General features: G+C 47.0%; 1 protein-coding gene and 1 pseudogene across 2 annotated transcripts in view; both read right to left on the bottom strand.

Annotated features, from left to right (window-relative positions):
- The window catches only part of SRGAP3 (SLIT-ROBO Rho GTPase activating protein 3), a 241,093-nt gene that overhangs the window by 42,655 nt on the left and 176,216 nt on the right, over positions 1–22,222 (bottom strand). For both annotated transcript variants that reach the window (XM_021695153.1, XM_021695154.1), the window contains exons 7-11: positions 20,845–21,066; positions 19,424–19,525; positions 16,561–16,758; positions 7,704–7,788; positions 1,210–1,237 (exon numbers count right to left, since the gene is read on the bottom strand). In XM_021695153.1, the coding sequence (XP_021550828.1) occupies positions 1,210–1,237; positions 7,704–7,788; positions 16,561–16,758; positions 19,424–19,525; positions 20,845–21,066 (635 nt within the window). The remainder of the gene's footprint in view (positions 1–1,209; positions 1,238–7,703; positions 7,789–16,560; positions 16,759–19,423; positions 19,526–20,844; positions 21,067–22,222) is intronic.
- On the bottom strand, positions 10,929–11,945 carry LOC110584966 (annotated as a pseudogene).

Genomic DNA, 22,222 nt, shown 5'->3' with positions numbered 1-22,222 from the left:
CTAAATAAATAAATAAGGAGTTTGTTTCTGGAAAGTTCTTAGAAAGTGACCCTGCACATCTGCTGACCCTCTGGGAAGGTCCTCGCCTGGCATTATGAATCATCCTGATATTCCCAAACTGCCACGGCCCAGAGTAATAGCTGCACAGCTAAGCTTCTGGAAAGCCCCTTGTCTCCCCCATCCTGGGCCCAGCAAAGTGAAAACCTCAGAGCTTTCCAAGCCTCTTCCCAGCCAACTCTCTTCCAGATGAACAGGAGGGAGTTGAGGGTTCATCTTTCCTCTCGCCAAGTAGAACAGCTTTCCAGGATTCTGGGCCACCGGCTCGATTCGTGTTGGACAGTGGCATAACTATTTGCTGGGAACTTGAAAGGAAAGAGATGGGTTCTAAGGAACAACTCGGGCAGCAACAGGGCTGCTTGGGGATCTAAACACTCTGAAAGTAGAGGAAAGGTCCAGTAGCTGAAAGTCAACCCCTCAGCTACCAGCTGCTGAGTGGAAAGTGTTCACTGGCTCTGGTCTGCTCAGGGAAAAGCGCAAAGGGTAATGTTGAGCAAGCTGGAGAGAAAGCAGAAGTTGCCCATTTGTTACTTTCCCAGCAAGGGATGCCCCCATCAGTCCATCCAAGTGCCCAGGAGGTCTGAAGCCAGGCTGCGGGCAGTAGGGGCATCTGGGCGCGCTTATGTGGCTATGCGCATGCATATGGCCAGATGTGTGCCATACGAGCCAAATCCAAAGCCCTGGCAAATGGGGACCCCAGGCTGGGGCCTCTGCCTGGGCTGGGCAGTTTGCTCAGCAGCCAAAGAACAGATGGGGAGACAGGTCAACAGCTACCCCACAGCCTCTGGCCTCTACTGGTTGTCCTCAGCCACTCTGCAATATATATTACTGTCCCACCCGATGGATAGCGCCAACAGAACATACCCCACTTTCCTACAGCAGCTGGGAAAGGCGCCCTCCCCACCACAGGCCTGTAGGGGGCGCGGCTTCACCAGCACGATGCTAGGACAAGCAGAACAGCCAGCCTTCTCTCTCAGCACAGCCACACCATCCTGGAGACACTGGGGAAGAGCTATCCTGCTCTAAAAACAGCCCAGCTTCTCTGAGCTCTCAGCAGCATCTGCTTTCCCACCTTCCCGCCTTCCTGCCTCTCCTGCACCCCCCATCCCCACCTCAGGCAGCAGGTGCAAAAACAAGATCCCCAACTCTTACCTGGTTGTGCCACATTCTGCTCTCTCTCCTGGAAAATAAAGTATACATTGATGTTTAATTGTTTTTTGTTGTTGTTGTTTTAACCAGCAAACATTCATCTTTTTCTAAAAACAAGGAACAACTGAATTTATTATTTGCGAAATGGGAAACTGAATTATGCCTAAGAAATGGTCTGTTGGAAAGAACCAAGTCTTATTAAATCCCCAGGGCCTCCTATTTGTAAGGCTATGCTCACATAAATTTCATTTTGTATTGTTCATGTATATTTTTTTCAGTGACTTTCAAATCACCACTTGCATCAGAATCTTCTGGGGACCTTATTAAAAAATGCAGATTTGGGGGCTTTCCCGTGGGCCTTCTGAATCAGAAATCTCTGAGCTAAGAAGACAGGAATCTGCATTTTAATAAGCACCCCAGGTGATCCCTTCTGTGTGTGCCAAAGCTCAAGAACTCATGCACTGCTTTGTATCAAAAAAGGTTGGTTGATGGGGCGCCTGGGTGGCTCAGCCGGTTAACCGTCTGCCTTTGACTCAAGTCATGATCTCTGGGTCTCAGGATCGAGTCCCAAGTGGAGCTCCCTGCTCAGCAGGGAGTCTGCTTCTCCCTCTCCCTCTAGCCCCTCTGCTTATTCTCTCTCACTCTCTCTCTCAAATGAATAAATAAAATCTTAAAAACAAACAAACAAAGAAAGGTTGGTTGAGCACCCATCATAGACTTGGCCCTGAAGAGCAACAGATACAAGATACCTCTTGTTGTTCCTCAACCCAGCCACACCCCCACTCCAACCCTTCCTGCCTTCATTCTCAGCTGAAGACCTTCTTGCTTCCTTCACTGGAGAAGAAAATCAGTAAGACAGGTCTTGGCATGCCTCCCTAAGACACACACACCTACCTGTGCCTGCTCATTCACTCTCTACCTCCTCTCCTCTCCGGTACCCCAGAGAAGCATCCGGACTCTCTCAAGGCCCAGACCTCCGCATGCTCTCAGTCCCAGCCTCTCTACCCTTCTCGGGTGCTCTGTTTCTGCAAGTACCCCCCCACCACCCCAACCATCACCAATCTCCTTTCTTCTGGATCATTTCCATCCGCCTATAAACATGTTCTGGATATGTATAATCTAGCTTTGAAACCTCCCCTGGGCCCCCTTTCTCCCTCTAACTCCATCCCCATTTCTCTCCTTTACAGCAAAGCTTGCTGAAGGAGCTGTCTAGGAAGCCCTCTTGCTTCCCCCCCGCTCACCCCACTGAGGCTGGCTTCTGGCCTCACCATCCACAGAGACTGCCGGCTCCATGTGGACGAATCCACTGTCTTCTCTGCTCTTATCTGACTTCTGGGCAACAACTCAGTGAATCGCCCTTCTTCTTACAAAGCTTTCTCCTTGATTTTCATGACTCCACACTTGCCAAGTGTCCCTCCTGCCCTACAGGCTGTTCCTCTGTTTCTCTTGCTGTCTCCTCATCTGCCCAACCTCTAACCTCTGAATGATGGGATGCCCCCAGGAGGTGTACCTAGATCTCTTTCTACACACCTTATCTGCCTGACCATGACCAAAGTGCTTACCAAGGACTCCCTACTCTTATCTCCAGATCTTCCATTTCCCTGGAATTCCAGACTCCTAGTCACTGCCTTCTTTTTTATTTTTAACAGCTTTGTTGAAGTATAATTTACAGAGCATAAAATTCACCCATTTGAAATGTATGGTTCAATTATTTAGTAAATAGTCAAGTTGTGCAACCATCACTGCAATTCAATTTTAGAACATTTCCTTCACACGAAAGAGAGCCTTTGTGCCAATTCACAGTGACCTCCCCCCCTTCCATCTCCAGCCTACGGCAACTGCTCATCTATTCTCTGTGTCTATGGATTTGCTTATTCTGGACATTTTATAAAAATGGAATCATGCTATCTTGTGCATTTGGCTTATTTCACTTAGCATACACTTTTGGGGTTCACCCACACAGCACGATTCAGTACTTCATTCCTGTTATGGTGCAGCAGAGAACGTCTAGGCCAGGGTTGTCCAATAGAAATGTAATGGAAGCCACAATTTCTAGCAGCCGTGTTACAAAAAGTGAAGAGAAATAAGTGAGATTAATTTTAATAACATATTGTGTTTAACTTAATACATGAAAAATATAATTTCAAAGTATATCAATATAAAAATTCATAAAATATTATATGTATATTTTTTCTATTAACTCAAAAATCAAAAATTTTCTACCCTTTACCTTCTGAGACCTGTTGGGATTTTTAAAAATATATTTTATAGTCAGTGGTTCAGTCATTTTCAGAAGGTCAGACTGTCTGGTCCTTGTGGGACACTGGCTCTGTAATGTGCTATTAAATCTTGGTCTGAAAAGGTTATGTCCCATCCCTTTTATAGACAATGCACTATTCATTCTTGAGGGGCTACAGTAAATTGAAAAGCCACCCGTATCTTGGGTATAAACCCTGGAGCTTACAGACTACCCGGAGCAGTAAAAAGGTCAGAGATCTAAAACTCAGACACGATGATAAACTAAGAATCCTCTGGCCAATAAAACAGCATAGCAACAGCCAAGGGCATATACGGGTGTGTTCTTGTTCCCAAGACGTGCCAGTGACATTTACAACAAGGAATGCCAATTTGTAGGACACCTAGAAGCATTTTGACTTGTGTGTGTGGGATCAATCATGTTAAAAAAAATTTGCTTCTAAGTGAGTGCTTCTGTTTCCTCTAACTTGTGCCTTTGAGCTATGCTGTCAAAAGAGTACTTGAGAGAAATGGATTACATGATACACTTCATTAAAAAAACAACAACCTTGTATCTTCTCAATCAAAATATTCTGCTTGGCCCCGTATTTCTCACCTGTTTCCAAAATTTTCAGAGTGTCCCTCCCAATACAAAATAGCCCTCTGAGGACATAAAAAGGCCACTGATGCAGGTGTAACCCTACCCCAGCCCACTCTTGGAAGAGCTTTCTACTGGATGGAAGAGTTAGTATGTGCAGGTAGAGGTGAATCATCCGCTGACACTCCAAAGGACGAAGGAGCTGAGATTTTGAGCCTGCTCTGGCCTGTGCAATTTTTTCATGACCCCGTTGCCCAGTGGGCAAGAACTTGACCCATCTAAGTCAGTGCACATCTTCCCCTTTCACCCAGTGCCCTAAGAATCCACATGTACCTGTATCAGGCAGCGGGGATACAAAAGCGACTCGAGATTTGGTCTCAGCTGCCGTTCTTTTAGTAATTTGGTAATTCATTAACTTTAGAGATAACAATGTACCAGTGTTCATTACTTATGACAAATACACCATACTCACTGATGTCAATAACAGGAAATACTGGACGTGGAGTGTATGGGGACTAACTGTACTATCTTGCAACCTTTCCAGGAATCTAACACTATTCTAAAACAAAGTCTATTCTATTTTATGTATTTATTTTTAAAGATTTTGTTTGTTTGTTTATGAGCGAGTGAGAAAGAGAGAGTGCGGGGGAAGGAGCAAAGGGCGGGGGAGAGACAGAATCCCAAGCAGACTCCACTTTGAGCGTGGATCCCGACGCTGGACTCGATCTCACAATCCTGAGATCATGTCCTGAGCTGAAACCAAGAGTCAGATGCTCAACTGACTACGCCACACAGGCATCCCTAAAACAAAGTCTATTTTTTTTTTAAGTGCAAAACCTCTCCAGAATTGACCAGTCTAACAAGGCCCATCCCAGTTTTCAAAAGAAGCACAGTGGGGCTTTTCCACGGCTGGGTTATTAGGGAACAGGACTCTGGAGATTCTTTTCGATGGCTCTTTCTTAGCGACGCTTATACTTCAGAAGCTGCATTTTCCTGCAGTTTTTCATTGCTATTCAGCCTAAAACTCAGAAGAAGGACTGGTAAATCACATCTCAAAGCAAGGTGTAGCTTGGGATCATGACCTGAGCCAAAGGCAGACGCTTAACCGACTGAGCCACCCAGGCACCCTGGGATCTTATTTTTAAAAAGAAAATCTGGTTTTCTAAATCCAGGGCACCTGATTTTGAAAATACAAGTAGCCACCAACGCACATGGACCTGCCTTTTTGGTGCATGGCTCTGAGAAACAGGCCCCGGGGGGCCATAAAACAAATCCTCCTCTTCAATGCTAGTTGTGGGAACTGCCCCTGTCCCCATCTGAGCTCCTCTCTAGGACTTTCTGCCTCTTCCCTTTCCCTCCATTCTCGTTGCTTTGGTGCCCTCTTCGCTGCCCTACTCCTCTGCAGTCCCACTCACCTGGTCCAATGTGGCAATGTCAGGGATGGGCAAAATGGAGTGGGGTGTCAGGGAAAATGAAGAAAGAGCTCATTGCAACTCACTCCTCCCCACCCTCACCCCCAGTCAATGAGTTTTGACAAATGTATATACCCGTGTCCAACCAGCACCCAAATCAGGATACAGGACATTTCCATCACTCCCAGAAATTCCCCAGCTAGAAGTCACAAAACTGATCTCTGCTGATAGAAGGCAGATCAGTGGTTGCTTGGGGCAGAGGAAGGAGAATTAACTGCAAAGGGATACAGAGGAGCTTTTGGGGTGACAGAAATGTTCTATATCGTGATCTGGGTGTATGTTTTTTAAAACTGATTTCTACACAAAATAGGTAGATTTTATTGCATGGAAGTTACATGTCAATAAAGCTGATTGAAAAAATTCTACTGATATTAGTTTTAAAACCCTGGTTTTTCCTCCAAGCCCTAGTTATTCATCTTTCTTGAAGCCTTTCTGGCTCTTCTGGGCCCATGGTGATCCCTTCCTCTCCTGGCTCAGACCCTCAGAGTCTATCCTGTTCATCTGGCAATTCAACCAGTGTTTCTGTGTGACTTAATGTTACTGCTTTTGATTTTTTATGAATTTGTGAACTGTCTCCTCACTAGATTATAAGAGCCTTGGGGCTGGGAAATGGTTTAATTTCTCACTGTTTCCTCTAAAGCATGGGACTCACAAATGCCAAGCATCTGCAGATTCCAGCTACCCATTTGACTGGTGCCGACTGCACAGCATCAGGGAACACCTGGGTGGCCAGGGCACAGCCACTAGAATGTGCACCCCTCTGGAGAAAAGAGTGATCCAGTGGGGGGCAAGGACACGTTGTGGGTGGCAAACCCCCAACAGCCAATGAGCGCCAGCCCCATGCCCCACTCTGACTCTCATCTGTCACACTCCTCCTTCCCTGAAAAACTCAGGTGATCTCTAGGCCTGCTTCAAGCTGTCATATTGGGATCTCCTGGCATCATCACCTTGGAAATTCCCTTCATCTCTCCCATGTTGGTCTCCTATTTCCTGGACCCCATGCCTTTTTTCCTTTAGGTAGAACACATCGTTCAGCCAATTGCCCTTGCCAACAGAATACAAGAATATATCTGGATGTGGGGCTCCAAGCAGCATCTAGCAACTTCAGAAACCCTAGGTCAGCTCCTCCCCTCAGAGAGGAGCCACACATCAGTTTCCAGGGCTACCAGGATTTGCTGCAAACCATCCCTGACCTTGGGGCCTAGTTATGTCCTAATGACTTTTCCATGCAACATTCATTTAGTGACCATTAACTGAGTGCGTTCTGTGACTAGGTACTCTTCTGGGCACTGGAGATAAAGGGGTGGACAAAATAAATAAGGAAGTCCCTACTCCGATTGAAGATATGATACTGTTGGGGTGGGGGTGTGACCAAAGATAATAAGCAAATGAACAAATAATAAATAGGATAGTGGTGAGTGAGATGAAGAAAATCAGAGAGTGTTGGGACAGAGGTGGTGATTTCTTGAGGTTGGGTGACAAGGAGAGTCTCCACTAAGGAAGTGACATCTGAAGGATAAGGAGCCACCCATACTGAGATCTGGGGTAAGGGCATTCCAGGCAAAGAGAACAGCAGATGCAAAGGCCCTGGGGCAGGAATAAGCTCGATGAGTTTTGAAGGGCAGAAAGGAGCTTAGTGGGGCTGGAGCACAGTAAAGGAGTACAGAATGATAAATGAGCTCAGGGAAACAGGCAGAGGGCAAACAATGTGAGGCCTCACGTACTGTGAGAGCACTGGGATTTTATTCCAACTGGCACTGGAAGACTTTGTGTAGTTTTAAGCCTACTCCCCACATCCCTCAAGGACCAAACTTTGCCTTCCATATATGGAGTTTTCTTTTTTGGACCAAGCCTCCTGGCCAGGCACTCCACTAGTATTCCTGGCAAATAGCATCTGCTGACAAGCATCTGTGTGGACCTCTGTGCTCCTGGATTCCCACTCCCTTCCTACTGGGGACCCCTTTCATCACTTTGCCTTGGACCCTCCCCCAGAACCTAAACTAACACTTCTGGTTTCCCCGTGTTTTCTGCAGCCAGACTAGACCCCTATCGTCATCTGTACCAGCCTGCCCCGTCCTGCCCGCTGGCTCTGGCACCAGGCCTCATTCTACCAAGAGCCCCAAGTGCAACAGCTCAAGGGGCCACAACAAAACAGGCACTCCTCACAGGCCTCTGCCCCCCAACCAACTCACCTTCACCCAGGGTCTGCTTGAGCAAGTCATGCTTGGCCTGTAGCTTAGTGATGAGGTTACTGCCGTTCACATATTCTTTAAATTTCTGTAAGACACAAGGCACATGGGCATTACAGACTGCAGGGCCAAGTCACAAGGTCTCCATCCCTGGAACCAACCTCTGGGCATCAGGGAGGTCGAAGGGAGATGGCACCGCCCTCCAGGACCCCAGCATGGGGAAAAGAGGGGCCTCTGACTTGCCCCTCTGCTCTTCTCCATCAGACCCCAGCTCTACCGAACAAGCTGTCCCGGCCTACGCATTTCAGGCCAGTTTGGGGAACACAAAGAAAGCTCGGGGGCAATGTGAGTGATGAAAGGCGCTTTGTCAGGTGAGGACTGCAGCGGGGAGGGGGTGGGCTAGCAGACAGCTTCTTTAGTCCTCAGGCTCTGCTGTGCTTCTGGGCCACGAGCAATAAAAATAGGAACCGTCTCTGGAAGCACGCAGCTGAGGCGAGAGCGCTTTATCAGATCCATCACAGAGGAACCTCCTAACGAGCCTTTCTCTCATCTGGCCCCACTCCAAAGGAGGAGGGGCTTTGCAGGCCCCTAAAGACATTCCTGTTAAAATAACGTGAACTGCATTGGGGGACAAAATTTCCTTCTTTTTACAGAGGAGACAGGTGAGGCTGGTATAGGGAACTGATTCGCCCAGGGTCCCTGGGGCCCCCAGGCTGCCTCTCCTTCAGGGGTCTTGTCAAGCACAATGCACGTCAGAGCAGAACAGATGGACAGGGGCCACCAGAACAGAAACACATCTACCTGCGCCCAAATCCAGCTGGGCCTCGGCCACCCCTCTCCCTACACAAGTACTGGCTTTCCTTGGCCCACCCTGTATCACCCAAACCCAGGCCCGGAAACCCCTCTGCTGGGGTGTGTCTTTGCCAGACTGTGAGCCACTGTTGGCGGGGTCTACACCCAGTTGGTTTTCGGCCCCCCAGTGCCTACCGCTGTGCCTGGCATAGAGCCAGTGCTGAGAAACTTCGTGGGGATTGACACAGAAGAGAGGGAAGAGACAACAAGCTAATAAAGAAAGTAAAATACACAATTGGTCAGCTGCTGGTGAATGCTGTGGATAAAAATTAGGCAGGGATGGGGCAGACCTCACGGCAGAGTTGCCCTGTGAACCCAAGCCCGAAGGAGGGGAGGGAGGGGCCGTGTGGGGACACACTGGCACATGGGGGATGGAGCGTTCTTAGCAGACGGAACGGCAATTGCAAATGCCCTGAAAATGAAGGCACAGGGTGGTATGATTGCCCCAGAGCTGCCAGCTAGTTTCTCACAAAGAAATCCATTTTATCCCCAGCCAGAAGGCTCAGAAAGGGGTGCAGAGGCGCAAACAAGTGAACCACAGTGGCTTGGGACCACCTCAATACAACCTGTAAAGGAGCATCTGGAAGGCAGTTGTAGGGTAAAGGCCAATGGGGTGGGGGCTGACATGTGCTCAGATAAGACAGGGGTCACCCCACCCTGGCCCCAACTTGGTAGGTTTCTGGAACAGTGGGGCTGGCAGGAGATGGTGGTGTCCTCTCTCCTCAGCCAGAGTCCCTGGTTCCTCGGACCTTGTCTTCTGGTTACTAAGATCCACTCCCCCTTTTACCTGTAGAGCACTCAGCAGTTTTCAGGCTTGTACCTTTGGTCTGCATCACAAACCTGGATAGCAAAGGTGGAAGGCATCATCATTCCCATTCTAGCCAGAAGGAGACAGAAGCTCAGAGCTGTGGCCACTTAGTGTGGCACCTTGAGCAGAGGACCCCCTGCCTCCTGACAGCAGCATTTCTCCAAGTGTGATGCAGGCCAGTGGCTTCCTCCCCGGCTGGCTAGCAGATTCCTGCTCAAGAAGACTGGGAGTCGAACCCTTAATTTTACACCTGAAGAAGACACCATGGAGGCTAGACGTGTTCAAATTTCCAGGGCCTACCTCGGGGCAGGTGGTATATTGGGAACCTACATTTTAACAAGTTTCCTACATGATTCGAATGCATACTTCAGTGTGATAACTGCTCTCCCTCCCCCAGGCTCTCTTGGATACTTCCAGTATTGACACCCTCTACTCTTATCCCATGTTTAAAAATTCATCACAAGAAGCAGAGCTGAGTTTTGAGCAGGTCTTTTCTCCATCATGCCCTGCTGCCCCTGGCAGTTGAAGCTCGAATCCCAAACACGGAACGCACACCGTGGTGGGTTATTCACTGGTTAGTGGAAACTATACCCCAGGGCTCTGGGGCCCATGAACTCTGCCTACTTTTTCCAAGCTTCATCTGGGCTTCAGATGTGACTCATGATGGAAAGAATGCCATAGATTGTACTGATGTTTGCATTAAAAGGAGTATTATGTCCTCAAAAATGCCTAAGATAATGTCACAACATCAGGTCATGAAGTGTACTCACCAACCAGGTTAATAGAGTAAATATTAAAATTAAAATATAACATCCATGATCCTTAATCATGAACATCGGTGAATTCTGTTTTTTAAGTTCAAACATGCAGACCCCATTCTCTGCTTCTACCACCCAGATTTCTTTGTTTCTGCTGCCAAAGGGAATTAATATTCATACACACTCCTTACTTAATCTTTGTAACCCATAAAATTCTCTTTGTACACACAGTAGGTCCTCAGTGGAAGTGCTGAAGCCCAGAAACTGGCATGGGCTGACTCACTAAGACCAGCTTCATTTTCTTTCTTGAAAACAACAAAGTCGGGGCGCCTGGGTGGCTCAGTTGGTTAAGCGACTGCCTTCAGCTCAGGTCATGATCCTGGAGTCCCTGGATCGAGTCCTGCATCGGGCTCCCTGCTCGGCAAGGAACCTGCTTCTCCCTCTGACCCTCCCCCCTCTCATGTGCTCTCTCTCTCGTTCTCTCTGTCTCAAATAAATAAAAAAATAAATTAAAAAATATTTAAAAAAAAAAAAAACAACAAAGTCAAACAGTGATGCTTGAGGAAATGCTATCCATGTTTTTTTTGTTTTTTGGGTTTTTTTTGGCTGGGTACAGTATATTTTATTGATGGTACATGACAAGGTAGGGGTCCCCAAGCCCCTCCCCTTCTTCAGGGGGTCTGGGATGGAAACGGAGGAGGTTGAGAGATTCTCAGTGTTTTGGGGGATAAGTTGGGGCAGGGACTCCCCAGCAGCTGAGGGCCTCTCTCTTCCTCTTGCTCTCGCTGGGGCTGGTGGTCCAGGGGGCTCTTACTTCTTGGAGGTCATGTGGACCATAAGGTCCACCACCCGGTTGCTGTAGCCAAATTCATTGTCATACCAGGAAATGAGCTTGACAAAGCCGTCGTTGAGAGCAATGCCAGCCCCGGCATCGAAGGTGGAGGATTGGGTGTTGTTGTTAAAGTCGCAGGAGACAACCTGGTCCTCAGTGTACCCCAGGATGCCCTTGAGGGGGCCCTATGACACCTGCTTCACCACCTTCTTGATGTCGTCGTATTTGGCAGCTTTCTCCAGGCGGCAGGTCAGATCCACGATGGACACTTTGGGGGTGGGGACACGGAAGGCCATGCCAGTGAGCTTCCCATTCAGCTCAGGGATGACCTTGCCCACAGCCTTGGCAGCGCCAGTGGAAGCAGGGATGATGTTCTGGGCAGCCCCTCAGCTGTCGCGCCACAGCTTCCCAGAGGGGCCGTCCACGGTCTTCTGGGTGGCAGTGATGGCGTGGACGGTGGTCATGAGTCCCTCCACGATGCTGAAGTTGTCATGGATGACCTTGGCCAGAGAGGCCAAGCAGTTGGTGGTGCAGGAGGCATTGCTGACAATCTTGAGAGTGTTGTCATACTTCTCATGGTTCACACCCATCATGAACATGGGGGCATCGGCAGAGGGAGCAGAGATGATGACCCTCTTGGCCCCGCCCTTCAAGTGAGCCCCAGCTTTCTCCATGGTGGTGAAGACCCCAGTGGACTCCACAACATACTCAGCACCAGCATCACCCCATTTGATGTTGGCGGGATCTCGCTCCTGGAAGATGGAGATGGACTTCCCATTGATGACAAGCTTCCTGTTCTCAGCCTTGACTGTGCCGTGGAACTTGCCATGGGTGGAATCATACTGGAACATGTAGACCATGTAGTTGAGGCCAATGAAGGGGTCATTGATGGTGACAATATCCACTTTGCCAGAGTTAAAAGCAGCCCTGGTGACCAGGCGCCCAATACGGCCAAATTCGTTCACTGTGACCTTCACCATCGTGTCTCGGGGATGTGGCTGGCACTGCACCAGAAGATGCGGCTATCTGTCGAAGGGGGAGGAGCAGAGAGCCGCTATCCATGTTTTTAACAAGGGATTCAACAAGGCCTATCACAAGGTGGAGCTGGGTGTCAGAACTGGGTGGGTTTGTGACTATTTAAATGACCACAAGCTAAAAGTGCTGATTAGTGGATCAACATCAGCCATGGCATGTTTTAAACAACTCCGTCTTTGGCCTGGGCCCCGGCATACCCCCTGGTTTTTTTATTTGACAAACTTTAAGGTGTGAAAGCCATACTCACTGACTCTGCAGACAACACAAGGTCTGAAGACACAGCACATATGTTGAACAACCGGAACAAGATCTTGACAGTATGGAGCCATGAACTAAATCCATCAAGAGGGGATCTAATTGGTACCAACCCAAGACATCACCTTTAGGAGGAAGGTAGCCTGGTTTAATGACAGTACGTAGGGAATAGAGACTTAACTGATATTGACTTTAAAAATATATATATTAAACATATGTATATTTATATATCTATATAATCTTAGTTATAATAGAGTATTATGAAAAATTACATGCCAACAAAATGAACAAGCTAGAAGAAATAAATTCCTAGACATATATAACCTCCCAAAACTGAATCAGAAAGAAATAGAAAATTTAACAGACTGATCACCAGCAATGAAATTGAATCAGTCAAAAAACTCCCAACGAACAAAAGTCCAGGAGCAGATGGCTTCACAGGTGAATTCTACCAAACATTTAAAGAAGAGTTAATACCTGTTCTTCTCAAATTATCCCAAAAAGTAGAAGAGGAAGGAAAGCTTCCAGATTCATTCTATGATACCAAAATCAGATAAAGACACTACCAAAAGAGAACTACAAGCCACTATCAATGATGAACAGAGATGCGAAAATTCTCAACAAAATACTAGCAAACCAAATCCAACCATTCATTAAAAAAAAATCATTCACCACAATCAAGTAGGACTTATTCCTGGGCTGCAAGAATGGGTCAATATTCACAAATCAATCAACATGATACATCACATCAATAGGAGAAAGGATAAAAACATAGATGCAGAAAAAGCATTTGACAAAGCACAACATCCAATCATGATCAAAACCCTCACCAAAGTAAGTTTAGAGGGAATATACCTCAACATACTGAAGGCCATATATGAAAAACCCACAGTTAATATCCTACTCAATGGTGAAAAACAGAGCTTTTCCCGTAAGATCAAGAACAAGATAAGGATGTCCACTCTCACCACTTTTATTCAACATAGTACTGGAAGTCCTAGTTACAGCAATTAGACAACAAAAAGAATTAAAAGGTGTCCAACTGTTAAGGAAGAAATAAAACTTTCACTATTTGCAGATGACATGATACTGTATATAGAAAACCCTAAAGCCTCCACCAAAAAACTACTAGAACTGATCAATGAAATCAGTAAGGACACAGGATACAAAATCAATATACATAAATCTGTTGCATTCCTATACACTAATAATGAAGTAGCAGAAAGAAAAATTAAGAACACAATCCCAGGGACGCCTGGGTGGCTCAGTCGGTTAAGCGTCTGCCTTCGGCTCAGTTCATGATCCCAGGGTCCTGGGATCGAGTCCCGCATCGGGCTCCCCGCGGCGGGGAGCCTGCTTCTCCCTCTGCCTCTGTCTCTCTCTCTGTCTCTCATGAATAAATAAATAAAATCTTTAAAAAAAAAAAAAAAAAAAGAACACAATCCCATTTACAATTGCAAAATAAAATACTTAGGAATAAATTTAACCAAGGAGGTGAAAGCCATAAAACCATACTCTGAAAACCATAAAACACTGACGAAAGAACTGAAGACAATACAAACAAAGGGAAAGATATTCCATGCTCATAGATTGGAAAAATTAATATGGTTAAAATGTCCACACTATTCAAAGCAATCTACAGATTTAATGTAATCCCTATCAAAGTACCAACAGTATTTTTCACAGAACTAAAACAAATAATCTTAAAATTTGTATAGAACCACTAAAGGCCCCAAATAATTTGCCAAAGTAATCTTGAAAAAGAAGAACAAAACTACAGATATCATAACTCCAGATTTCAAGATACACTATAAAGCTATAGTAATCAAAATTGTATGGTACTGGCACCAAAACAGACATATAGATCAATGGAACAGAATAGAGAGCCCAGAAATAAACCCACAATTATATGTTCAATTAATCTACAATAAAGGAGACAATATACAATGGGAAAAAGTCTCTTCAACAAATAGTGCTGGGAAAACTGGACAGCTACATGCAAAAGAATCAAACTGGACCACTTTCTTACACCATGCACAAAAATAAACTCAAAATGGATTAAGGACCTAAATGTAAGACTTGAAACCATAAAAATCCTAGAAGAGAGCACAGGTAGTAATATCTCTAACAACAGCTGTAGCAACATTTTTCTTGGTGTGTCTCCTAAGACAAGGGAAACAAAAGCAAAAAGAAACTATTGGGACTACATCAAAATGAAAAGCTTCTGCAGAGCAAAGGAAACAATCAATAAAACTAAAAGATAAAAGGTCAGTATCCAAAATATATAAAGAACTACAACTCAACATCAAAAAACAAATAATCCAATTAAAAAACGAGAAGACATAAGCAGATATTTCTCCAAAGAAGGCATCCAGATGGCTGAGAGACACATGAAAAATGCTCAATATCACTCATGCAAATTGAAACTACAATGAGCTATCACTTCACACCTGTCAGAATGGCTAAAATAAAAAACATAAGAAACAACAAGTGTTGGCAAGGATGTGGAAAAAACCCTCATGCATTGATGATGGGAATGCAAACTGGTACAGCCTCTGTGAAAGACAATATGGAGGTTCCTCAAAAAATTAAAAATGGAACCACCATATGATCCAGTAATTCTACTACTGAGTATTTAGCCAAAAAATACAAAAACACTAATTTGAAAAGACATATGCACTCCTATGTTTATTGCAGTCTTATTTACAATAGCCAAATTATGGAAGCAGCCCAAGTGTCCACTGATGATGAGTGGATAAAGAGGATGTGGTATATATATATATGTACATACGCACACATATACATGTATATGTATATATACACACACATACATATACATACAATGGAATATTACATAGCCGTAAAAAAAAGAATGAAATCTTGCCATTTGTACAACATGGGTGGATCTAAAGAGTATAATGCTAAGTGAAATAAATCAGAGAAAGACAAATACCATATGATTTCACTCATATGTGGAATTTAAGAAACAAAACAAATGAACAAAGGGGAAAAAAAGAGACAAGCAAAAAACCACTCTTAACTACAGAGAACAAACAGATGGTTACCAGAGGGGAGGTGGCAGGGGGAGGGGGGGTGGGGATGGGTGAAACAGATAAAGGGGATTAAGAGCACACTTATCTTGATAAGCACTGAGTAATGTATAGAATTGTTGAATTGCTATATTGTACACCTGAAACTAATCTAACACTGCATGTTAACTATTTTGGAATTAAAATTTTTAAAATAAAATAAAAACAAAACAAAAAGAATATGATTTTAGGACATATGAAAAGCATTAGGGCAGAAGGAGGTGGAAGGTTAGCTCTATCCTGTGCTGGTCAGACCGCTGCTGACTTTAGAACAGGCATCAACAAAAGGAACATGTTTGGCAAAGAGTCTAGGGCGCTGAGGCCACTCAAAATGAAAGCTAATGAGGCAGGATTTACAAAACCAGGTATGGTTAGCCTGGAGACATGAAAACCCAGCTCCCTACAAGCAAGCCAGAGACTGTCTTGTGGAATTAGTCTCTCTGGGTTGCCCCAGAGAATAGGATCAAGATCAATGACCAGAAATCCTAGTGAAGCAGATTTTTGAAGATAACAGAGATGAGGGAAGACATTATAATATCTACAGCCAGCCAGAGGCCAAAACAAAAGGGCTTTTTGGGGAAGGAGGGAAATTTTCATCCTGGGGCTATTCAAGCAGAGACTGGATGACTTCTTGGTAGGAATATGAGTGAATGAGATCAAGCATCAGATAGAAGATTTGAGGTCCCTTACAACCCCCAAATTCTATGTTCACTAAACACATGTTGAACTAAAGCCCCAAGGCCCCTTATCCTTGTTCTTCCTTGCCCCAACCGAATGGAATGTAAGTGATCTGGGATTTTACATGAAGGGCTTACAACTCACCAGCAATTTGCACAGATCCCCCAGGGCATGGTTTCCAAAGCCCACACCCCAACTTAAGACACCTCAACATGACAACCATACACTAAACTTTAGGGCTGTTACCTGGGGCTTCCCCCAGGCTCCATTTGCCATTTTCCTCACACCTTACTGAACACAACTCTGGTTTTTTCCTAGGTTAGCTGTAATAACCATTAATCCAGGATCAATGCTGATGCTCCCCACTGGTAATTCACTTTTTTGCATTCTACAAAGCCAAGCCAGACACCTTAATTTGAGAAGCATGTTGGGAACGTTTTAGCTCTCACTGATTCACATGGTGTTGCTGGCTCCCACTAGCTTGGGCTGCTCCCCAAAAGTCACTGCCAGCAGGTCAGCAGACAGTGGGTTCTGGGTCCAAGATGCCACTTACTGTAAAATAAAACATTTCTGTTTCCTGCTGGTTGGCTCTCCTTTTGGCAATGTTGATCTTGCTCATGTAGGTCTCGGAGGCAGCCGACTTCACAGACTCTGTAGATCGACTATGCTGGAAGGCATCAGAGACATCGAAGTCCTCCACGGTCAGCATGTCCTGCAAGGTCTGCATGGTGGCATCCAGGGTTTTCCTAACCTGGAGAAACACAGCACGTCAACAAAAACCCTTCTGCCTCAGAACACCTTTGACCCCTCAAAGTCCCTTTGCCCACTTTATTTCTTCCATGTAAAGCCTACAGGAGGTGGGCAGGACAAAGACGATCATTCCCATTATACTGATGTGAAAAGTAAGGCCAGGGAGCTGGCTGGGGTGAGAACCCACGTTGCCCAATCTAAAGTCATTTTATTGGATTGCTTCTGCTGAGGAGAACCTTGGAGAATGTTGTGACGAACAAGGAACCTGGGTTTCTAGGTTTGTTTCTCTTTTCCTGATTATATGGCCCCAAACTAGCTCCTTCTATGGGGAGGCAGGTCTCTTGAAGAGGGATGACATTAGAAATACTCTCAGGGCTCATCCAGAGAGAAGAGGGGACAAAGTCTAGATAGGATGAGGGGCCATCCTCAGTGGACAGGCTCTCTGGCTACCCGCCCCTGACTTATCAAAAGGCTGACTGAGAAAAGAGAATGAGGAAGACACATGCTGAGCCAGTCCTCCAGGACTCCAACTTCTCTCCTGGAGTCAAGTGGGACCCACAGAAGGCTACACATGCAGAGCACACGAGCCCTGACCTCGCAACATCCCTTCACTGACTTGTGCCCTATACTTTGATGGAGGGTCACTCCAAAAACAGTGACGGGGGAGACCGTGTCTACATTCGTTGTTAAATTGTTGTCACCCGGGGCGCCTGGGTGGCTCAGTTGGTTGGGCGACTGCCTTCGGCTCGGGTCATGGTCCCGGAGTCCCGGGATCGAGTCCCGCATCGGGCTCCCTGCTCGGCGGGGAGTCTGCTTCTCCCTCTGACTCTCCTTCCTCTCGTGCTCTCTGTCTCTCATTCTCTCGCTCTCAAATAAATAAATAAAATCTTAAAAAAAAAAAAATTGTTGTCACCCCAAGTCTTTCTTGTCATTCAGATCTCAACTGAAATGTCACCTCCTGGTGACATCAGAGCTCCCTGACTACTGTTCCTGACTTAGCGGGCATCACTGTTCGATATTGTGTGTACCCATTCATTTGTTGGTTTGTTTCCTTTTGTGTTTATATCTGTCTATCTTTCCTCACTAGAATATAATCTCCATGAGAGGAGGTACCATGGTGTCTTGTTCATTCACTTTACTCTGCATCTACCACAGTGTTTGGAGCATAGTATGTGCTTAATAAATACTTGAATAAATACCGGTTGAATGAATACTCGTTGAATGTATAAATGAATGGATCAGTTCTTTCTAAGATAGCCTAACAGAAGTTCAGGTACAAAATTGAGCATTTCCATAGCTATACATGGCCCATACAGAGGAACATTTGCTTCATTTTCTCTGGGGCCCTGATTTCCAATTTAAACCCCATCAACATTGATTTGCATATACTGTTCCATGTAAACAACTGAAAATGCTTCAGGGGAGGATGTAGAACACAAATAAATACAGAAAACACTTTCTTCATCTCCTTTCTCTCCTCAGGTGTGCAACATAAATATATAATTCGTTTCTGTATAACCTCCCCCCAGGGGCAGCTTTGATTCGTTATCATCCCGAGTGACAATCTGTCTCATGTCTATCCTAGCTCTGTCCTTTGTGGAGACACAGAGCAAACCAGCCCTCTCTGCCCAGGACAACCCTCTTGAGATGTGAAAACAGGGACCATGACTCCCCACCACCAGCTGTGATTGCACTCCTCAGTGATAAACCTGACCAAGATTTTAGGTGACATTCCCCGCATCCTGGTGTCCTTTCTCCAGGGGCCTCCAGCTGGTCGACACCCTCCCCGCATGGAGGCATCCAGGCCAGAATAGGATGTTTCCCATCTGGACTCCTCAGTCCACATCAAAATAGAACCACCGCAGCTGGTGTTTCCATTTGTACACTCCCAGTGGTGATGCTGTGTCCCCAGCTCCATGGGAGGCACGCTGGCCATGATAAGACAGATGTTCCTTGGAGCTCACAATCCATGACACGTTTAGTGTGCCCTGGCTTATTTCATTGTGTCATTTAAAATACATGTAACTATCTTTGATAATAAAAATAACACAAACTCAACACAGATACTAGATAAAGCAGAAAAAGAAAACAGAAATCACCTGTAATTCTTCTACCCAGATATAACCACAATGAACATTTCAAAGTATTTCCTTCCAGGCTTTTTTCTTGTGAATAAACACAGACACATAGGATCCTACTCTAGTTTACCATCCTTAGGATAATACTGAACACAGAGTTCTACTTTTTGTTTTTCTTTAACATCTGTGAGCATCCCCCCACGCCACTAAAGATTCTTGGTGTGCCCAGTTTTAATGGTCATGTAGTAATCCATCCTTTTTTTAAGATTTATTTATTTTAGAGAGAAGGGCAGAGAGAGTGAGAGTGGGGGAGGGGGAGAAGGAGAGGGGGAGAGAATCTTAAGCAGGCTCCACACCTAGAGCGGAGCCCGACATAGGGCTCCATCTCATGACCCATGAGATCATGATCTGAGCTGAAATCAAGAGTCAGATGCTTAACTGACTGAGCCACCCAGGCACTACCCCCCCGTCGTGTAATAATCTATCTTACAGATGAACCCTAATTTCTTATGCGTTCCATGGCCAGGGTTCCAGCACAAGCCAGGCCTTCGTCAGGAAATCCCCTGCAGGGCAGAGGGGCCCACTCACCTCCTCGTTCTCTATCTTGAGAGTGGCCAGTCTGGACTGCAGCTGGTGGTACCGCATGAGCAATTCCGTCTGGACGGGCTGCTGAGCACTGACCTGGCAGACCTGCGAAAGGACAGCCACCACCTGTGGTTGCCCGGGGCTCTTAACCACCCGGGTGGAGCCACAGCCGGGGCCACACTGACGTCCCTACCAACGGCGGAGGAGACAGGCTTGGAAAGGTGAAGTGACTGCCCAACATCACAGAGCTTGCACCTGGCAACACCAGACGGGAACTGGGGCTCTTCCTCCTCCGAGGGCCACCCTCTCACATTGCAAGTTGTGGCCTCTCTGTCATGGCCTTCTAGATGTGCGCAGCCCTTGAGGGTTTACCAAGAGCCTTAATGTAATCTCATTAAGTGAGACTAGCTCATTTCAAGGCAGGAATTTGTGGTAAAGCAAGAGCCGGACAGACGCCAATGAGAAGCACGGTGAATGGAAACATTCAGTGGAGCACTCCGATGCCCCAGCAGGAAGGTGCTTCAGTGAGGCAGAGCACTCTCAGGGGGCGCGGGAGCGGAAGGTGGACGCAAATACTGTTCTCCCTGCACCCACTCCACCCAGGGCTCTGCTACTACCCTGTGGGCTGGGCCATCTGGCGTGACTCAGGGGAGATCATAAGGGAGAACAGGGCTCTGTGATTGATTGTCATTTACCACTAACTAGGCAGTCACCAGTGGTGACTTTGAGTCCAGAATTTTCAGGTCCAGATGATGGACCAAAGGGCTGGACGCAATGGCTGAGGGATGGGCCAGAGGCTGTGGGGAGGCCCCGCAGAAGGCCTCTCTTTTGCAAATGAAGAAAGTGGGGAGGGATGCAAAGGAAAAGTTCAAGGAGCTTTTTGCATGAGGGCCTCTGTACAATTGGAGGAACCAGTGCGGCCAGTAACAAGTGCCTTCCCCCAGGTACTTATTTATCTATTCCAGAACACGGCAAGGAGCTGAGGGGCACAAGCACTGAAGGGAGCGCAGTTGGAGACACGCCTCCTGGACTGGAGGACAGGCAGTGCCCCGGCAAGGCTGCCGGCCAGAGTGACTGAGGTGAGGCCCAGCTTCCCGTGATCCGAGGTCACCCGATGGAAGACAGGGAGATGCCTGTGTGGCGATGTGGGACTCCCTTGGGGTCTACACATAACTGGGAAGGATCTGAGGGAGAGCGGAGGTCCTGCACTTCTGCAGGCGAGATACTGAAGCCAGCAAAGTCAGGATATTAGTGGTAAACACCTAAGCTGGGCAGCCCCTGGACTGAGAACTTGACCTCAGGCCTCTGAGAGAAATGTCCCGTATGTGAACGGGAGCTGGTGTCCCCCTCCCACTGATGTTCTGGGAGCCCCTGGGAGAAGAGGCAGAAGCAGCCTCCAGCATGGGCTCCTGGGAGAAACCTACCTCATCCCCCATGTGGGGCTGGAACTCAAACTTGAGCGGGGGACAGAAGACCTGGTTGCACATGTCCATGACTGTGTGCTTGTCACTTCGGGAATCCAGGTTGTCCACCGCATTCTCGATGACATCCAGCCCCTCGTGGCGAGAGGTCTCCAGGTTGTACTCAGCCGAGAGGTAGGTCCGGAAGGTGCGGGCCAGGCTGGCATGAAAGCCCAGATCACAGCACTTGGAGAGAGGCACACAACAGAAGGGTGCAGGTAAGGGCTGTTACATGGAGGTGGAGGCCACCGGCATTCCCTTTCCCATCACGGTGACTTAAGATGACCTCCCATTCCACAGTCAAATCTTTCATCCCGAAGGCCCTTGTACACTCTGGACTCCTACTGCACAAATCACCCAAAGCCTTCAGAGGGAGCTGCAGAGTGTGATTTGGGCAGCAGCAGAACTTCTCTTAGCTCCCCAAAGTCATCACATTCTTTCTCATCTCTAGCCCTTCACATATGTATTCCCTCTGCCTGGAACACAGTTTCAGTTTAGAGGTCACTTCCTCCAGGAAGTCTTCCGTGATGTTCTCCCCACTCAGAGTTTATGCCAGGCATCCCTCCTCTGGGGGTCCGCATCTCCCTCCACCTCCCTCACTGGGACACCCGCCATTTGGCTTTGCAGCTGCCTATTAATGTGTCAGGGTTAGGCACCGCAAGCTCCATGAGGACAGACCCACAAGTTCTTGTCCATTGCAGTGGCTCAAGGGCTAGTAGATGTTCAAGAAAAATGTGGTAAATGAAGAAAGGAGAGGACTGGAAAGAGTGAAAAGTTTTGAGAAAGAGGAGGGGTCTGGCCTCAGGCATGGGAAGGTACAGGCAGGGCTGAGCAGCTCCCTCTCCTGGGGATGGTGGCAATGGGTCCCTTCTGCAGCCTTGGAAAAGCAGTGACCCTCTGACTTCCTGACAGAGGAACAGGATCCATCCATCAGTACGGAACCTTTCCTGAGCATCTGCGGGCCAGAACCCTGTCTGCGTGGGATGGGCAGGACACAGGAAGCAGCCCCGGCTCTGACACAGATGATGCGGAAGCTCTCCATGATGATGCCACTCGTGATGTTCTTTCTCCGACCCAGCTGCCCCTCCAGCAAAAGCTAGACAGCTGCTACTCAGGAGTCAGTGTTCCACTCTTCGTTGGCTAAAACTGCCTGATTACTCCCATGATAATAACCCCTAAACCTACACACATCTACACCACCCTGGGAAATGGTGTGCGATCACCCCTGTATCCCCAAACCCAGCAAAGGGCCTGGGGCAGAGGAGGGTACTTGGAAAGGGCAGGTGGAATAGAGGCCTGCGTGACCCAACCACGTGGGGGCTGCCAGAGGCCCACTCCCACC

This window comes from Neomonachus schauinslandi, chromosome 1, assembly GCF_002201575.2.
Source record: "Neomonachus schauinslandi chromosome 1, ASM220157v2, whole genome shotgun sequence".
Classification (NCBI taxonomy): Eukaryota; Metazoa; Chordata; class Mammalia; order Carnivora; family Phocidae; genus Neomonachus; species Neomonachus schauinslandi.
The sequence above is the reverse complement of the archived record's forward strand: the minus strand, read 5'-3'. Positions and strand labels throughout refer to the sequence as shown.